Genomic DNA, 19,429 nt, shown 5'->3' with positions numbered 1-19,429 from the left:
TATAACCTCTAAATAAAGAAATTTCTCCTCATCCCTGTCCCAAATGATCAACCCATTATCCTGAGATTGCAGCCCCGTGTTTTAGTTTCCACAGACAGCCTCTGTCAACCTTGACAGGATCTTGTACATTTCACTTAAAACACCTCTCACGCTTCTGAACTCCGGAGAATGTCAATTCCTCTTATAGGACGACTCTCCCTGATCCCAGGAACCAACCCTTTGCTATGTAGGACAATGCAAGTATATCATTAAATTGACCAGAAACTGAAACTGAACTGGATAAACACCGCAGCTACCAGAGCAGATCAATGGGGAATCCTGTGGTGAGTAAATCACCTCCTGTCTCCCAAAGCCAGTCCACAATTCACAAGTGTGTGATGGAATATTCCCCACTTGTCTGGATGGGTCCAGCTCCAACAACACTCAAGAAGTTTGACACCATCCAAGTCAAAGCAGTTCACTAGATTGACATCCCATCTACCATTTTGGACATTCACTGCCTATACCGCTGACACAGTTACAATGTTTAAAAGACATTTGGATAAGTACACAAATTGGAAAGGTTTGGTGGGATCTGGGCCAGGAGCAGGCAAATGGGACTACTTTAGTTTGGGAACTTGGTTGGGGTAGTCTAGTTGGACCGAAGGGTCTGATGGCTCTGTGTCACACAGTGGCAGCAGTATGCACCATCGAAAAAGTGCACCGTAGCAACTCACCAAGACTTTGGCAGCACCTTCCAAAGCTGTGCCCTCTGAGCAACAGACGCATAGAAACACCATCCCTGACCTGGAAATATATTACTGTTCCATCAGTGTCGCGGGGGCGAAACCCTGGAACTTTATCCCTAACAGCATTGTGGGCGCATCCATCACCACACAGACTGCAGTGGTTCAAGATGGTGGCGTACCATCACTATTGGTAATAAACAATGGCCTGACTGAGAACCACTAACAGTCCTTGGGCACTCCCCCCATTCCCCATGCCAGTCTTCTTACCAACTCAAACTCCCATGCCAATTTCATAGCCACTTATTCCGTATTCGCAATGGATGAACTTCAGAGGCTTCGTGGAGATGAAAAAAAATAAACTTCTGACAACTTAAGGCAGCTATTTCTCACACGCGTATGATATTGAAAAGAATCTTCCATTCACAAAACCTATCTAAAGATTTAAAATCCCATGAAATATTCGATGAGTTATAAAAATAAAATTCTGTTTAAAATCCACATCGGGGGCAGATAATCCTTTAATAGTCACTTTAAACTAACAACCAAAATAATATCAACCCCACACATCCTCACAAAGCTGAACAAGTAGCTTTTGAAATCCAGGCAAGCATTCACAATGACATCAATTATCAGCCCTTGACAAATATCAAAAAGGATTCATCAGAACAGATAGAATTTATTTTTCTAAATACCAGATGACTCGCCAATCAGAGGAGTCCAGCAGGTAATATGAACTTAAAAATGTGTTGCTGGAAAAGCGCAGCAGGTCAGGATAGCTCTGATCTCCAGCATCTGCAGTCCTCACTTTCTCCTACTGTGAATCCTCTTGCAAGGATGCCTTCCTCTACAAGGATCTCAGTGAGTCCCTCTCTCACTGCACCCCCCCAGGTCATCTCCTCTGTAATCTTCTTCACGACCTCTCCGCCCCCACTCCCTCTCCGGCCTATCACCCTCACCTTAACCTCCTTCCACCTATCATATTCCCAGCGCCCCTCCCCCAAGTCCCTCCTCCCTACCTTTTATCTTAGCCTGCTTGGCACACCCTCCTCATTCCTGAAGAAGGGATTATGCCCGAAACATCGTTTCTCCTGTTCCTTTGATGCTGCCTGACCTGCTGCGCTTTTCCAGCAACACATTTTTTAAGCTCTGATCTCCAGCATCTGCAGTCCTCACTTTCTCCTAGGTAATATGAACTGACAGCTTCAGCTGCTTTTCCAATATTTATAGGGCTGGGAATTTAATAAATGTTAGATCATAAAATTTAAACAAACCTTAGTCATCCATCGTTAGTGTTTGCTACTGCTCATGACTCCTACACTGTGGGTTAATGGCCTTGAAGGAACAAAAATTGAATTCAGCACTGAATGACCCTTCTGATTTCAGATTTCCCACTTGTGTGTTTTGCATAGTGTATCTTTCACCCAATGATATTTGGATCTGGAACCCATGCATCATTTGCAAAGGTCTCAGGAGATGACCTGATTCTGCGAAACAAATAAACTTTAGATTCCAAGTTTGCGTAAAATCCACCATAACTTCCAATGGTGCTGTTAACTGAAGGATAACTGTGAGCCTGATTGCTGCGAGGGACTGAACTCATTGCTTTATGAAGAAAGGATGAACAGTCTGAATTTTTACCCATTGGAGGTTAGAAGAACCAGAGTTGACCTTATTGCAACATACAAGATCCTGAGGGAACCTGGGCAGGAGGATGTTTCCTTTCGTGAGAGAACTGAACCTAGGGGAAGAATACCAACAGGAGAATGATTTCCTCTTGGAGGGTTTTTCATCTGAGGAATTTTCTCCCCAAAAGGGGGTGGAAGCTGGCTCTTTGAATCTCATACTGTGGAAGCAGGCCATTCAGCCCATCAAGTCCACACCACCCCTCCAAAGAGCGTCCCACTCCCCTACAACCCTGCATTTCCCGTGGCTAACCTGCACAGTATGAGGCATCTGGTATGGCCAATCCAGCTAACCTGCACATCTTTGAGCTGTGGGAGGAAATCGGAGCATCCAGAGGAGACACAGGGAGAATGTGCAAACTTCAGATGGTTCCCCGAGGCTGGAATTAAACCTGGGTCCCTGGTGCTGTGAGGCAACAGTGCTAACCACTGAGCCCCTGCTGTCCCAGCTAGATTAGTTAATATTTGTGATAGATAAGGGTGTGAAAGGTCGAACAGGTGCGGAGAATTGAGGCTGAAACCAGATCAATCACGATCTTAGTAGAGTATGCTCAAGGGGCTGAATGGCCTGCTACAATAGCACTTCCACAGGCTGTTTTTATATCTGCCTGAGAGGACAGGAGTAAGGTCTCACTCAAAAGCAAAAGGCACCTCACTCAATCAGGTGCATCAGCCAAGAGTATATGTAACCAAGGATCTGAAAGTGATCTCTGAAGGCAATCAATTGGAGCTAAGGGAGCCAGGGCTAACTCCTCTTGTTTTTAATATTTCTTTCATTTTACCTTAGTTCTTCATGCTGCTGTTGGCTACGACGATGGTTGTTCCTGCAGGTTACTTTCTACCTGTTTTTGTCTATGGTAAGCACTCCAAAAATGATCCATTATTAAGAACAAAACTCTTTACCACTGCGTGCTGTGTGTAACTGCGGGTCATTGTTTTAGTAGTATTCCCCCATGTGAGCTGTTTCTATGAAGATCTGCACCTCCTGCACACTGTCACGCTGTGTCGGTCTAGTTAGTTTCGAACAAATAACTCTGATCACAGTAACTTACCAAGTGTGGAGCACAGTAATCTCTAGCCAGTCTGTAATCCCAGTGCTGCAACAGGCTAAAACTATGAATCGGATTTATATGAAATGTTAGAGTTTAGCGGTGTGAAGGTACACTATACATGATAAGTTTTCCACTACTTTACTAGATTATTGACAGGGCTGTTCTGTGTATCTAACCCGTGCAACACACACTGGGAGAGGGAGCTTTACTCTGTATCTGACCCTGTGCTGTACCTGTCCTGGGAGTGTTTAATGGGGGGAACAGTGTAGAGGGAGCTTTACTCTGTATCTTAACCACGTAATGTCCCTGTCCTGGGAGTGTTTAGTGGGGACAGTGTAGAGGTAGCTTTACACTGTATCGAACCCCGTGCTGTCACTGTCCTGGGAGTGTCTGATGGGGGACAATGTAGAGGAAGCTTTACTCTGTATCTAACCCTGTGCTGTCCCTGTCTTGGGGGTGTTTGAATGGCTCAGATTTCTGTTGCAATCCTAAAACTCTCACTATTCCACAGGTGCAGGCCTTGGGCGGCTGTATGGGGAGATAATGGCCAAGATCTTTCCGGAAGGAATCATTTCAGAAGGAATTCACATCAAAATCACTCCTTCAGGTTATGCATTGGCAGGTGACTGGGTGTATATAATTTTGTACTTTGGCAAAAATTAGGAGTTATAATCCACCTCAGTAACCTTTGAATGATGTCACAAAAAATGAGCATTTTCTGGAACAGGTTATTAGTCTCACTGATTTCCTTCAATCCTCTCCCTACACAGGAGCCCATCCAAATCTCCACTCTCTGTATTATGAATTGCACCAAGTGCCACACTCCCATGTTCACACTGACCTCCATTGACATTTTGTTGAGCAACATGTCTCTACTTAAATTGTCATCCTTGTTTGAAAGATTATTCCATGGCGTCACCCACTCTTTTTAATCTCATCCAGTACCACACGTTTATGAAATCTTCCAACTCTGGCTTTTCTCAGTGTCCCTACTTTAATTGCTGCATTTTTACCTAGGCCCCAAGCGCTGGACTTTCCTTCGATTGCCTCCCTGTCTTTCAATCTGCCTGACCTCCTTTCAAGTGGTCCGAGCCTCTGGTCGTCTGACCCAACATGGTGTAATAGTGGATTGGTCTCTTCTTATTCGTTCACCGCATGTATCAAAACCCCTGCTGTATCTGTCCTGGGGAGTGTTTGATGAGGGACAGTGTAGAGGGAACTTTACTCTGTATCTAACCCCGTGCTGTCACTGTCCTGGAAGTGTTTGATGGGGGCAATGTAGAGGAAGCGTTACTCCATATCTAACCCGTTGCTGTCCCTGTTCCTGTCCTGGGATTGTTTGATGCGGAGCAGTATAGTGGGAGCTTTACTCTGTATCTAACCCTGTGCTGTCACTGTCCTGAGGGTGTTTGATGGCAGGGGGCAGTGTAAGGGGAGGCTTCATTCTATATCTAACCCTGTGCTGTCACTGTCCTGGGAGTGTTTGATGGGGGGGACACTGTAGAGGGAGCTTTACTCTGTACCTAACCTCATGCTGTCCCTGTCCTGGGAGTGTTTGATGGGGGCAATATAGAGGGAGCTTTACTCTGTTTCTAACTCTGTGCTGTACCTGTCCTGGGAGTGTTTGATGGGGGACAGTGTAGAGGAAGCTTTAATCTGTATCTAACCCCTTGCTATCACTCTCCTGGGGAGTGGTTGATGGGGGGCTGTGTAGAGGGAGCTTTGCTCTGTATCTAACCCCATGCTGTCCTATCCTGGGAGTGTTTGATGGGGGACAGTGTAGAGGGAACTTTAGTCTGTATCTAACCCCATGCTGTCACTGTCCTGTGAGTGTTTGATGGTGGGGGGCAGTGTAGGGGGAGCTTTACTCTGTATCTAATCCTGTGCTGTCCCTATCCTAGGAGTGTTTGATGGGGGACAGTGTAGAGGGAGCTTTAATCTGTATCTAACCATGTGCTGTCACTCTCCTGGGGAGTGTTTGATGGGAGGCAGTGTACAGGGAGCTTTCCTCTCTGTCGAAACCCATGCCGTCAATGGTTGGACCACTACTAACTGTCCATCCCTAATTGTCCTGGAGAAGGTGATGGTGAGTTGCCTTCTTTAACCACAGCAAGATGTAGGGACAGCCATAAAGCTGTTCGGGAAGGGAGTTCCAGGATTTTGGCCCAGTGACCTTGAAGGAATGGTGATGTATCGCCCAGTCAGGACCTGAGTGGTTTGGAGGGAATTTGCAGGTGATGGTGGTCCCCATGTATCTGCAACCCTTGTCCTTCTAGGTGTGAGAAGTCATGGGTTTGGAAGGTTCTGTTGACAGAGCCTTAGTGAGTTGCTGCAGTGCATCTTATCGATAAACACTGTTGCCATTAGTGGTGATGTCTCAGTATGTTTTATATCATTGCACATTATAGAGGCATATAAAATCATGAGGGGCATAGATAAGGTGAATAGCAAAGTTTTTTATCTGTAGGGTGGGGGAGTTCAAAACTAGAGGGCATAGGTTTGAGGTGAGAGGGGAAAGGCTTAAAAGGGACTTGAGGGGCAACTTTTTCACACAGAGAATGGTTCATATGACATTTGGACAGGTACTTGAAGAGGAAGGGTTTAAAGGGATATGGTCCAAACACAGGCGAATGGGACTCATTTAGTTGGGAAACTTGGCATGGACGAGTTAAACCAAAGAGTTTGTTTCTGTTTTGTACGACTCTATGTTTTATTGCAACTGTTTAGATTCCCAAATAGCCGTCTTCTCAAACCCCCTTTGATAACAGGTGCGGAAGTTACTAATTGCTGTAGTGTTCCCATGCTGTGTGGACTAGTTCACACTGCCATCCTCCACATATTTCAGAGCCAACAAAATGCTGAGTTCACACCCTAATATTTCCATCCCTGACGGCACTGCCTTGAATGTAGGATACAAACCTCCTCAGGACCTCTAGAAGCATTCAACAATGAATGACTCACTTGTGGAGTGCGGTCGCTGTGGGAAGCAGTGTTGTGGGTTCAGACCCTGTCCAGAGACTAGAGAACATAATTCATAGAAACCAGGCCATTCAGCCCTTCAAGCCTTCTCTATAATTCCAGATCATGTCTAATCATCTACTTCAATGCCATTTTCCTGCATTATTCCCATTTGCCTTGATATCATTAGTATCTAGGAATCTATCGAACCTTGTCTTGAACTTATTCAATGTATAAACAATGCAATAATTATGATAACTATAAAAAAAATGCAATAATATAATGTAATAATTATAGATAATGCAATAATTATGATAACTATAATAAGCAATGCAACAATATAATGTAATAATTATAAATAAGTTTAAACAATGCAATAATTATGATAACTATAATAAGCAATGCAATAATGTAATGTAAGTAATTAATATTCAAGTCTGGCTGACTCTTCCAGTGCCGTACTGAGGGACTGCTTCACTCCTGGAGGTCCGTCTTTCTGGCCAGATGTTAAGCAGGGGTCCCTCTCAGACAGATATATAAAAATCATGATCATGAACTTCTTTCCTGACTCCTCGCACCACAGCCCCAAAATATTGGCGACTTGCCTTTGGTGGTTAAAATGGCATTATCGACCAGGCACCTGTTATAGATACTTCTGCATTATGAGTGAAATTAATTGCCTAAAACCTTGGCAAAGCTGTTTCTCCTTCTGTCCCACAGTCTGGATCTTAAACGCAGCCACCTTGGGTCAGAACTCTCCTGGGCCCAATAACTTTAACAGCCAAATCTTCCATCTAGAACTTTCTCTCTCTCGTTCTCTCTCTTCAGGGCTTGGCTATTCCAGAATCCAACTCGCTGTTTCAAGTATGCAGCCTTGTTCTTTAACACTTTCAACCATCACGCAGAATTTCAAACTAATTCTGCTGAAAAGAGTTGTTCCAAACCAAAACTAAATCGGGCAGCACGATGGCTCAGAGGTTAGCACTGCTGCCTCCCAGCGCTGGGGACCTGGGTTCAATTCCAGCCTTAACCAACTGTCTGTGTGGAGTTTGCACATTCTCCCAGTGTCTATGCAGGTTTCCTCCGGGTGCTCTTGTTTCCTCCCACAGTCCAAAGATGTGCTGGATTGGCTGTGCTGAATTGCCCCATAGTATCTAGGGATGTGTAGGCTGGGTGGCTTAACCATGTGAAATGCAGGGTTATGGAGTAGGAGTGGGTCTGGGTGCGATGCTCTTTGGAGGGTTGGTGTGGACATGATGGGCTGAATGGCCTGCTTCCACACTGTAGGGGATTCTACACTAGAAAGGGAACAACATCCTTCCTTAGAATCAACTTCCTGCTCTCATTACTGCTTTGCCATTGTTTATCTCCCAGGCAACTTGGTCAGATGCTCAATTACTAGAAGCAAACTACATTTCCTCTCAAGGGATCTCCTTTCAGAAAAATCCAGTTCTTAAAGGACCATCACCTCAACATAAAATAAGGACTTTCCCCCAAAAACACACAGACCAACAGCTGAAAAGGGGAGTAACTATCCCATTCAGGCAAAATCCCAAATGGAAACATTAACAATGTCGTTGCCAGATTCTGAGTATTCCCTCAGAGCCAGGATTTCCAAGATTCAACTGCCTTTAATCCTGACAGCAATAGACACTGCAGAACCTTTTCTCCTTATTTATAACATTGTAACCTCCGGGTACGTGGCCTCATTGCTGACTCCTCTTCGACTTTCAGCAGCATAGTAATTAAAACTACCTTTGGTGTATATTAGCTTCTGTCAACAGTGGGAAAATGAGTCAGGCTAGAAAAGTGGCTTACTTGAGATTGCTATGTGCTACATATGTTCAAATGAAGGTACCTCTCCTCTGCAGGCAGGAGGAACATGTCCAGGTATTGCACTATTTTTGAATTAAACAGTAGTTCCTTGAATGCCTCAGCCAAATTGGTGTTGACTTGCCAACTAATCAGCAACCTTTTTTCATACATGAAAAGTTATCGTTCCCTTTGAAGTTTGGCACCTGTCCTGACAACCTAAAGATGGAAAACATCAACAATACATGTAAAAAAAAATGCAAAGGACTGTGGATGCTAGAAAACAGAAACGCAAACACAAATTACTGGGAAAACTCAGCAGGTCTGGCAGAGTTTGTGGACAGAAAGCAGAGTTGACCTTTCAGGTCCATTGACTTTTCTTCAGGATGGTTGTGAAGAAGGGTCACTAGATCCAAAATTCTGGATTAGTGGTGTTGGAAGAGCACAGCAGTTCAGGCAGCATCCAAGGAGCTTTGAAATCGACGTTTCGGGCAAAAGCCCTTCATCAGGAATAAAGGCAGAGAGCCTGGAGCATGGAGAGATAAGCTAGAGGAGGGTGGGGGTGGGGAGAAAGTAGCATAGAGTACAATGGGTGAGTGGGGGAGGGGATGAAGGTGATAGGTCAGGGAGGAGAGGGTGGAGTGGATAGGTGGAAAAGGAGATAGGCAGGTAGGACAAGTCCGGACAAGTCATGGGGACATGCTGAGCTGGAAGTATAGAACTAGGGTGAGGTGGGGGAAGGGGAAATGAGGAAACTGTTGAAGTCCACATTGATGCCCTGGGGTTGAAGTGTTCCGAGGTGGAAGATGAGGCGTACTTCCTCCAGGCGTCTGGTGGTGAGGGAGCGGTGGTGAAGGAGGCCCAGGACCTCCATGTCCTCGGCAGAGTGGGAGGGGAAGTTGAAATGTTGGGCCATGGGGCAGTGTGGTTGATTGGTGCGGGTGTCCCGGAGATGTTCCCTAAAGGGCTCTGCTAGGAGGCGCCCAGTCTCCCCAATGTAGAGGAGACCGCTGTTAACTCTGCCTTTTGTCCACAGATGCTGCCAGACCTGCTGAGCTTTCCCAACTATTTTTGTGTTTGTTTCAACCACGTGAGTGTATTTTCAGAGGTACTCAAATGGGATACGGGTTCCCTACGTCCAATGAAGGACATTTGGATGATTTCCTGTCTCTTACTGTGTGTGTGGCGCTCTCTCTCCCTCTCTGTAGGGGCTGCAGCCTATTCCGGGGCAGTCACCCACACCATCTCCACCGCTGTGCTGGTTTTCGAGCTGACAGGGCAGATGTCCCATATCCTGCCGGTTCTCATCGCTGTGCTGGTCGCCAACGTGATCAGCCAGCGATCCCAGCCATCTTTCTTCGATGGGATAGTCATCGTGAAGAAGCTTCCCTACCTGCCCAAGCTGACGGTGGGGAAGAGCGGGTAAGGGAAAGAATCTACATGCCTGTGTCGTGCATCTGTCTGGGGCTGGTGAGTCACGCTCAGTCTAGCTCAGTTGTGTGTGGGCTCCAAATTGATGATGGAGCTTTTAATGGAGGTTTGAACACATAACCCAGTGCGTAACGCTCCAACACTTCGCTGTCAAAGGTGTCGTCTTGCGTGTTAAATATTAAATCATGCCTCTGATTGCCATCTCAGATGGAACACAAATGGCACTACTGGAAAAGGAACAGAGCAAGAGAAATAGGCCATTCAGCCCATTGGGCCTGATTCACCATTCAATTACGGCACAGCTGACCGTCTGCTCCACTGGGTGTTGGAAGACGCTATTCTCCCTGGTTTCTCTGACAAAAAGCCTCAAATCTCAGATTGTCTGGTTGCCATCATAATGCTGGTTTTGGGATCCTCCTGTGCCCACATTGGCTGTTGTCATTTCCTACTTTACAGCAGTGACTGCACCACCAATGTCCTTCCTCGGTTGGAAAGCACTTTGAGATTTGGGAAAGGCACTGCAAGTTATACGGAGGGTGGGGTGGGGGGGCAGGGAAGGGGAATTGGTGGGGGGAATTGGTGGGGGGCATTGGTGAATATTCAGCCCCCAGGATTGGTTAAGATGGGGCAAATGTGGCACTGGCTAGGGTCAGAACTGGCAAAAGGGATGGTGGGGGGGGTTACTGTTGGAGGCCAATCATCTCAGGACATCACTTCAAAAGTTCCTGGGAGCAGTGTCTGAAGTTTAACCGTGTTCATCAATCACCTTCCCTCCATCATAGAGGCCTGTTTGTTGATGATTGGAATAGGGTAGGAGGCTGGGTCAGGATGGGATGCTCTTTGGAGGGTGGGTGGACTGAATGACCTCTTTCTGCACTGTAGGGATCCTATGATCGTATGATCTCGCGATTCCATGATTGTATGATTGCCCAGTAATCAGCTTCATTCACAATTGTTTGTGTCTCTGTGAGTGCACATCCACACACACATGGTGCCTGCTCACGACTTGGCTGTGACGCACCTTGCAGGCAAATAGCCGGACCCTGCTGACCAGTCCAGGTTTACAGTTAGCTGCAGTACTGAAGTCCCATGAGACTCTGCAGGAGTGATGGGGGCAACGTAAAGAAATGAGAAGCCAGGAAACAGTTTGTTGATGACTAGGCTTTTACAGGTTTGAGCACCTTGAACATGTGGGCTCTTATTTCAGGGCTCACGATATCTACGCAGAGGACTTTATGGTGACAGACCTGAAATACCTGGCCAAGGACCTGAAATACAAAGACATCCGAAACCTGCTGAAGAACACAGAGCTGAAACAATTCCCTCTTGTTGACTCAACAGGTACCTCTGTTGGGACACACCCCCCAACACACACACACACACACACACACACATCCATAGCCATGTGAATATCAAACAATTCTGTAGCAATCGAGGGCGTCAATTGTGGAGATCTCACCATCGGAACAAGGCAGATTCAATATGGTTTAAAAATTTCAAATTTGGTTTTGATCAATTTTAGTTATGATTCCTTACTCTTTCATGGAGTGTGAGTATTACTAGCAAGGCCAGGATTGATGGCCATCCTTAATTGCCCCTTGATCCAAGTGGCTCAGTCACTTCAGAGGGTCTGGTATCATGTGAAGGCCAGGCCAGGTAAGGTCGTTCCCGAAGAACATGAATGAACTGGGCAGGTTCTTACAACAAGTAATTATTGTTGTCACAGTTGCCATTATTGAGACTTCCAGATTTATTGACATTTGATTCCACCAGCTGGGGTTGATCCGCTGTTCCCAAAGCATTAGCCCAGGCTTTTGGCTAATCCAATAACATTCTCACTAAGGGACCATCTCTCCCTACTGTGGAGCCAAGGAGGGAAAATGGAGTTGAGTAACAATCTGATTGAATGACAGAACAGGCTGAGAGGAAAGGTGGCCTCCTCCTAGCTACCTACAGTCCTTTACCTGCCCATGTGGAAGGAATTTCAATCAGTAGCGACGATGCTGCATAATCCGGGCGGACATCCATTACCTTTATTTCAGCTTTTGGTTGAATGTTTCTGCAGAAGGCTAGATGCCAGTCCTTGGTGCACAGAGTGAGGACCCGCAGACAATTTTGGTGACCCTATTTTTCTGAAGGATAGAAAGGCAGTGGAGGGGAGTAGTGGAAACTTACACAGAATAATACCAGAAGTGCGTGCCTTTTCATATCGGGAAAGAATGGACCAGCTGAACATCTATACTGTTCATAGAGGTCCTCCAGAAGAGGTCTTTGAAAGTGGAGACAGAGAGAATCATGCAGGAAAGATCAGAACAAGGGGTACTTCAGTGTGAGATAATGTCCGAGATATCCATTCAGGAGTTCAGGAGAAACTTCCGCATCCAGAGGGCGGTGTGAATGTGACACTCATTCCGACAAGAAATGAATACCAGCTAGAATTGTGAGGGAGGAGACAATAGAGGGTGGGATTGAGATAAGGAAAGACAGGGAGTAGCTCAAGCGGAGCAGATATAATGGCGTGGACTGGTTGGGCTGATTGACCCATTTCTGTGCCATGTGCCTGATGTATATAATTCCCTGTGATGTTAGCTACTCCCAAGGACATTCTACATTACGTGGCAGATGCCAGCCCTGAGGCCTAAGGCAATCCCCAGCATTGAGGGGCTGACTTCATCTTTTACTAGCAAGGGCAAGATTGAGAAGGGCTGCCATTCTGGTAGAACCCTACCCCAGCAGATACTAATCCATTCGGGGAGATGCTAAGTGGTGTGAGTGTGAGACCTCAGCCAAATCCTTAAAGGAGAAATAGTCAGCAAGAGGACAAATCTGGGATGAGCACAAGATTGTAAAGGAGGTAAAACAAAGTTTCCTTTAATTTTCTTTTCCAGAGTCAAAGGTTTTGCTGGGTTCCATTAAGCGTAAAAATCTTGCCAAGCTCCTGACAGAGCAACTGAGCCCAGTGAGAAGGCTGAGGTATATTCTAGAACAATCCAGGCAGCCAGCACGATTTTTCTCAGGCCAGGAGGTGAGTAATTGAGGTGGGTTGGGGTGGTGGAGTTGGTGGTGGTTGAATTGGTGGTGGTGGAGCTGGTGCTGGTGGAATTGGTGGTGGTGGAGTTGGTGCTGGTGGAATTGGTGGTGGTGGAGTTGGTGGGGATGGAGTTGGTGGGGATGGAGTTGGTGGTGGTGGTGATGGTGGTGGTGAGTTGGTGGTGATGGAGTTGGTAGTGATGGAGTTGGTGGTGTTGGTGGAATTGGTGGTGTTAGAGTTGGTGGTAATGGAATTGGTGGTGATGGTGGTGGTGGAATTGGCAGTGATGGCATTTGTGGTGGTGGAGTTGGTGATGGTGCAGTTGGTGGCGATGGTGTTGGTGGTGATGGAGTTGGTGGTGGAGTAGTGGTGGTGGAGTTGGTGGTGAAGTTAATGGCAGAGTTGGTGGTGTCGGAGTTGGTTGCGTCAGAGTTGGTGGTGGTGGAGCTGATGGTGGAGTTGGTGGTGATAGAGTTGGTGGTGTGGAGTTGGTGCAGGTGGGGTTGGTAGTGATAAGAGTTGGTGGTGGTGGAGTTGGTGATGGTGGAGTTGGTGGTGGTGGAATTGGTGATGGAGTTGGAGATGGATTTCCTGGTGGTGGAGTTGGTGGCGGTGGAGGTGATTGGCATGGTATTGATGGAGTTGGTGGTGATGGAGTTGTGGAGTTTGTGGTAGTAGAGGTATTAGTGATGGAGTTGGTGTGTTGGAGGGATTGGTGGTGATGGGGTTGATTGTAATGGTAGTGGTGGAGTTGGTGGTAGTGGAGTTGGTGCTGGTGGAGTTGGTGGTGGTGGAGATGGTGGTGGTGAAATTGGTGGTAGTGGAGTTGGTGATGGCATTGGTGGTGATGGAGTTGGTGGTGGTGGAGATGGTTGTGATGGTGGTGGTGGAGTTGGTGGTGATGAGGTTGATGATGGTAGAGTTAGTGGTGGGGGATTGCTGGTGGTGGAGTTGGTGGTGATAGAGTTGATAGTAGTGGAGTTGGTGGTGGAGTTGCTGGTGATGGAGATGGTGGCGGTGGAGTTAGTGATGATGGGGTTGGTGGTGATGGAGTTGGTGCTGAGGGTGGTGGTGGAGTTGGTGGTGATGGAGTTGATAGTAGTGGAGTTTGTGGTGGTGGGGTTGGTGGTGATGGAGTTGGTCGTGGTGGAGTTGGTGGTAATGGAGTTGTTGGTGATGGTATTGGTGGTGGTGGAGTTGGTAGTGATGGAGTGGTGATGGTGGAGTTGGTGGTGGTGGAGTTAGTGGTGATAGAGTTGGTTGTGATGAGTTAGTGGTAGTGGAGTTTGTGGTGATGGAGTTGGTGGTGATGGAGTTGGTGGTAGTGGAGTTAGTGGTGGTGGAGTTGGTTGTGATGGAATTGGTGGTAGTGGGGTTAGTGGTGATGGAGTTGGTGGTGATGGAGTTGGTGATGATGGAGTTGGTGGTGATGGAGTTGGTGGTGATGGAGTTGGTGGCGATGGAGTTGGTGGTAGTGGAGTTGGTGGTAGTGGAGTTGGTGATGGAGTTGGTGGTGATGGAGTTGGTGGTGATGGAGTTGGTGGCGATGGAGTTGGTGGCGATGGAGTTGGTGGTAGTGGAGTTGGTGGTAGTGGAGTTGGTGGTAGTGGAGTTGGTGGTGATGGAGTTGGTGGTGATGGAGTTGGTGGCGATGGAGTTGGTGGCGATGGAGTTGGTGGCGATGGAGTTGGTGGTAGTGGAGTTGGTGGTGATGGAGTTGGTGGTGATGGAGTTGGTGGCGATGGAGTTGGTGGTAGTGGAGTTGGGCGGTGGAGTTGGGTGGTGGAGTTGGTGGTGTTGGAGTTGGTGGTGGTGGTGGGTCGGGGGTCACATGTTGAAGAGAGACAGCCTTGTCACTTCCCAAAAATGAAAGGAATAGACAAGGCTGACATTTGACCGTGCAGGGCCCGCTCTGTTTGTGGCCTCAGCTTTGTGTCATAAAAAAAGCCTCCCTGACAAAATACTGAAGGCTGTGCGTGAATTCCACTTGCCTTATTTTGGAGAGTACATTCTGTTCCACTAGGGATTCAACCCACTAATCTGAATCCAAAGAGCAGAAGATAACAGGAATAACATTATGGAAGCCACTACCCCTCCCCCATCCTCTGGTGTGTGTTAATAAGCACCCCATGCATCGCCACTCAAACAAGGTGTAACAATGGTATTGTCTGGACTGTTATCTGGACAGGGTTAGGTCCCATCACAAACCTTGGCAATAGCTCCCATCATTATCTCACCTCCTGACTCCCCAAAGGAGGTCCACCTTGGACAAGGCACAAGTCAGGCCAGTGATGGAATACTCCTCAGCTGCCTGGATGGGGGCAGCTCCAATAACACCCAAGAAGTTCAACACTACTCAGGACAAAGCAGTCTGCTAGATCGACACTAGATCCACCACCAACTCCGTCGCAGTAGTGCGTACCATCTCTGAGAAGCACTGCAGAAATTCATATGAGCTCTCTAGACAGCACTTTCCAACCCCATGGCCACTGTCATCTGGAAGGAAAAGGGCAGCAGATAGATGTAACACCAGACCCTGCAAATTCCCCTCCAATCCATTCACCATCCTGATTTGGAAATATATCTCCATTCCTTCAGTATCACTGAGTTAAAACCCTGAAAAAGGTTTATCCTCCCGGTAATGCAATTGTGTCTAACTAAGACAAAATTTTGTCAGGGCTGGGTGATTTTGAGTTTTGAAAAAGTAAACTTACGAAATGGAACAAATTTTGATTTAAAGGACATGGATTGACAAATTATTACATTGTTCGTAAGGGGCTGGAGACTTCACAGTCACAAATAAATTATCTGCAGTTATACCTGTGTGTTTCGTATGAGGATTTCTGTCAGTCACAAAGCTGTATCAGAACTAATTAACGTTTCTGCTAATGTTTTATTTAATTCAGAATAACTCATGTTCTGACCGAATTGGCTGTGAAGGTGAGTCATGTACATACGTATCTGTGAATGTATTTATATTCTTTCCTGGGGATATGCTTGTGCATTGTGTCTATAGACTTGGGTCCCCAGGTAATTTTGCATTTACTCCTGTATTGTATGTTCAATTTTTACATTAGGTTCTGTGCATGTGTAAATGTGTCTGCATTGCTTTCTGTGCCTGTGGGTGTATTTGTACAAGGCATGATAGTACAGTGGGCATGTTACTTGTAATTCAGAGGTGGGTGTTCAAATTCTACCATAACTTCTGGATGAGTTTACTTCACTTAATAAAAACTGCAACTGACAAGTAGTTTCAGTTAATGTTGACCATAGCAACTACTGTATTAAAAGCCTATTTGGGGTGGCTCAGTGATTAGTAGTGCTGCCTCACAGTGCCAGGGACCTGGGTTCGATTCCAGCCTTGGGTGATTGTCTGTGTGGAGTTTGCACATTTTCCCCGTGTCTGTGTGGGTTTCCTCCCACAGTCACAAAGATGTGCAGATTAGGTTGATTGGTCATGCTAAATTGTTGCGTGGTGTCCAGCGATGTGCAGGCTAGGTGGGCTAACCTTGGGAAGTGCAGGGTTACAAAAATAGCAGGGTGGGTCTGGGTGGGATGCTCTTTGGAGGGTCCCTGTGGACTCGAAGGGCTGAATGGCCTGCTTCCACACTGTAGGGCTTCTATCTGCTTTACTAATGCCTTTAAGGAATCTACCACCCTTACCTGGTCTGGCTTATATATGACTCCAGACCCACAGCAATGTGGTTAACTCTTAACTGCCCTCGGGGCAATTAGGGACGGTCAATAAATGCTGGGGCCTAGCCAGTGACGCCCACATTCCATGAAGGAATTTTTAAAAACTTGGATGGGGTGGGGTGGGTATTGGGACTTATTCAATTCACATTCTATCCTCCTATCCTTTCCCATTCTCTTCCAGCCTCTCATTGCTCTCCCCAGTTACCTGCCAGTCCATCTTCTTGAAGGTTTTGATGTCAAAGATGATGTGCCAATGATTGGAACAGTTCTCTGATTCTGCTCCATTGCTGACTCTCATGGATCCAATCTGTCAATCTGTCCTTCACCTTTGCTGTCTCGCACCTCTGAAACTCCTTGGATTTTCTTCCCCACCCCCAGCACTCCCAACCCCCCCACTCCCCACATGCACCAGGGAGTGAGGACATGAAACCAACACGCCAACCAACCAATCAAAGGCACTGGAGTCAGACTGAAAGTATGCATTCAAATATGCAGAGTGGTTACAACACAGAAGGGATCCGTTTGGTGCATTGTAGTAGCGACAGCTCTCCAAATGGGCAATTCATTTAGTGCCCGTCCCCCCTCGACTGAGTCTGCCTCCATCACGCTCTCAAGCAGTACATTCCAGACCCTAACCACCCACTGTGTGTAAAGGTTTCTCCTTATCTCGCCATTGCTTCTTTTGGCAATGACCCTAGAGTGCGACCATCTCATTCCCAATCCTTCCACCAATGGGAACGGTCTCTCCCTGTCCACTCCCTGTATGATTTTGAACAGCTCTCAGCCTTCTCTAATGAAGAGAGTCCCAACTTCTCCAATCTGTCCACGTGACTGAAGTTCCCCATCCCTGGAATCAGTCTCCTCAATATTTTCTGCACTTTCTCTCATTTCCTGGCATTTCTCTTGAAATGTGATGCCCAGAACGGTACACAATACTGAGCTGAGGCTGGACTAGTGTCTTACACCAGTTCAACAGAATCTCCTTGCTTGTGAACTCTATACCTCTATTAAGGAAGCCAGGGATACAGTATGCTTTACTAACTGTGCCCTCAATTTGTCCTGACACCTTCAATGAATTATGTACGTACGCATCCAGATCCCTCTGCTCCTGCTCTCGCTTTGGAGTTGTATTCTTTATTTATCTTGTCGCTCAAAATAATGGGAAGAATTAAGCTTCTCTGCACTAAATTACATCTATCTCTCCTCCGTCCATTCCACCAACCTATCCACAAGTCATAGAATCATAGAGTTCTACAGCACAGAAACTGACCCTTCGGTCCAAATCATGCATGTTGACCATACATCCTAAATAAATTTAATCCCATTGTCAGCATTTGGCCCATATCCCTCCAAACCCTTCCTATTCATGTACCCATCCAGACGCCTTTTAAATGTAATTGTACCAGCCTCCACCACTTCCTCCAGCAGCTTGTTCCATACGCCACCTGCATTCTGTTTGAAAACATTGCCCCTTAGGTCCCTTTTAAATCTTTCCCCTCCACCTTAAACCTTTATCCTCTAGCTTTGGACTTCTCTACTCTGGGGGAAAAGACCTTGGCTGTTTGCCCTATCCATGCCTCTCATGATCTTATAAACCTCTGCAAGATCATCCCTCAGCCTCTGACAGTCCAGGAAAATAGTCCCAGCCTATTTAGCTTCACCCAGCAACATCCTTGTAAATCTTTTCGGAACCCTTTTAAGTTTAACAACATCTTTCCTATAGCTGGGAGACCAGAATTGAGCACAGTATTCCAAATGCCTTTGATTATTATTAAATTTTAAAGAACAAATGATGTAGGGCCTGGTCTCTAGGGCCAATTGTTAAAGTAAAGTCACTGTAGTCCTAGAGAACTGTAGAACTGCTCTGTCATGGACAGAGAGATGACTGGTGAGGATTTAACCTGAGGGTCACCACATCTCAGGCAAGGGGCAAGGTTGAGAAGGTGAGGCCTTTTTGGTATCCTCAGCTGGTATAGGAATTGAACCCACACAGTTAGGTTCACTCACCAGCTGTCCAGCTAACTGATGCTAACCAACCCCTGTGTAGCAACCCACTGGGAAAATTAGAACATGGAACATGGAACATGAAACATAAAACAGTACAGGCCCTTTGGCCCATGGTGTTGTGCCGAGCATTTAATCAATCTAGGATCAACCCAACCTACACACCCCTCAATTTACTGCCGTCCACGTGCTTGTCCAGCAGTCGCTTAAATGTCCCTAATGTCTCTGACTCTACTACCACTGCTGACAGTGCATTGCACACACCCACCAATCTCTGCGTAAAGAACTTACTGCTGACATCTCCCCTAGACCTTTCCTCAATCACCTTAAAATTATGACCCCCTGTGACAGCCATTTCTGCCCTGGGGAAATGTCTCTTGCTGTCTACTCTATCTACACCTCTCATTATCTTGTACACCTCCATCGTCACTTCTCTTCCTCCTTCTCTCCAGTGTGGAAAGCCCCAGCTCACTCAACCTCTCTTCATAAGACAAGCCCTCCAATCCAGGCAGCATCCTGGTAAATCTCCTCTGCACCCTCTCTAAAGCATCTACATCCTTCCTATAATGTGGGGACCAGATCTGGACACAATATTCCAAGTGTAGTCTAACCAGGGTTTTAACCTCGTGGCTGTTAAACTTAAGCCCCCTGTTAATGAAAGCCAAAACACCTTACGCCTTCATAACAACTTCTTAAGATAAAACCAGCCACAATTATTCCTGATCTCAAGACTGTGATGAGAATACCAGGACGGTGGGGGGCGGGGGGGGGGGGGTGGGAAGCATTCAACTCCTCCAGCCTGCTCTCTCATTCAATAATCCCAGGGCTGATCTGTATTTTAGCTCAATGTATCCACCTAGCTTCTGTAACCCTTAATATCCCTTCCACCCAACTACATTCCATCAATCTCCCAGAAGGAGGCCATTCAGCCCGTTCTGTCTGAACCAGCTCTCCTGACGTGCATCTCCATTTTGATATTTTCAGCTGAGCCTCCAGCACCCACATACAGGAGGGTTAGAGGAAGCTCCCTATTCC

General features: G+C 46.6%; 1 protein-coding gene across 2 annotated transcripts in view; it reads left to right on the top strand.

Moving 5' to 3' along the window:
• The window catches only part of LOC122544340 (chloride channel protein ClC-Kb-like), a 75,051-nt gene that overhangs the window by 39,183 nt on the left and 16,439 nt on the right, over window positions 1-19,429 (top strand). For both annotated transcript variants that reach the window (XM_043683535.2, XM_043683534.2), the window contains 6 exons: window positions 3,198-3,267; window positions 3,974-4,084; window positions 9,441-9,654; window positions 10,871-11,004; window positions 12,552-12,688; window positions 15,601-15,634. In XM_043683535.2, coding sequence (XP_043539470.2) covers window positions 3,198-3,267; window positions 3,974-4,084; window positions 9,441-9,654; window positions 10,871-11,004; window positions 12,552-12,688; window positions 15,601-15,634 — 700 coding nt within the window. The remainder of the gene's footprint in view (window positions 1-3,197; window positions 3,268-3,973; window positions 4,085-9,440; window positions 9,655-10,870; window positions 11,005-12,551; window positions 12,689-15,600; window positions 15,635-19,429) is intronic.

This window comes from Chiloscyllium plagiosum, unplaced genomic scaffold, assembly GCF_037043375.1.
Source record: "Chiloscyllium plagiosum isolate Xiang-an unplaced genomic scaffold, Cpla_swu_hap1 HiC_scaffold_44, whole genome shotgun sequence".
Classification (NCBI taxonomy): Eukaryota; Metazoa; Chordata; class Chondrichthyes; order Orectolobiformes; family Hemiscylliidae; genus Chiloscyllium; species Chiloscyllium plagiosum.
This window is presented reverse-complemented; position numbering and strand designations above follow the sequence as displayed.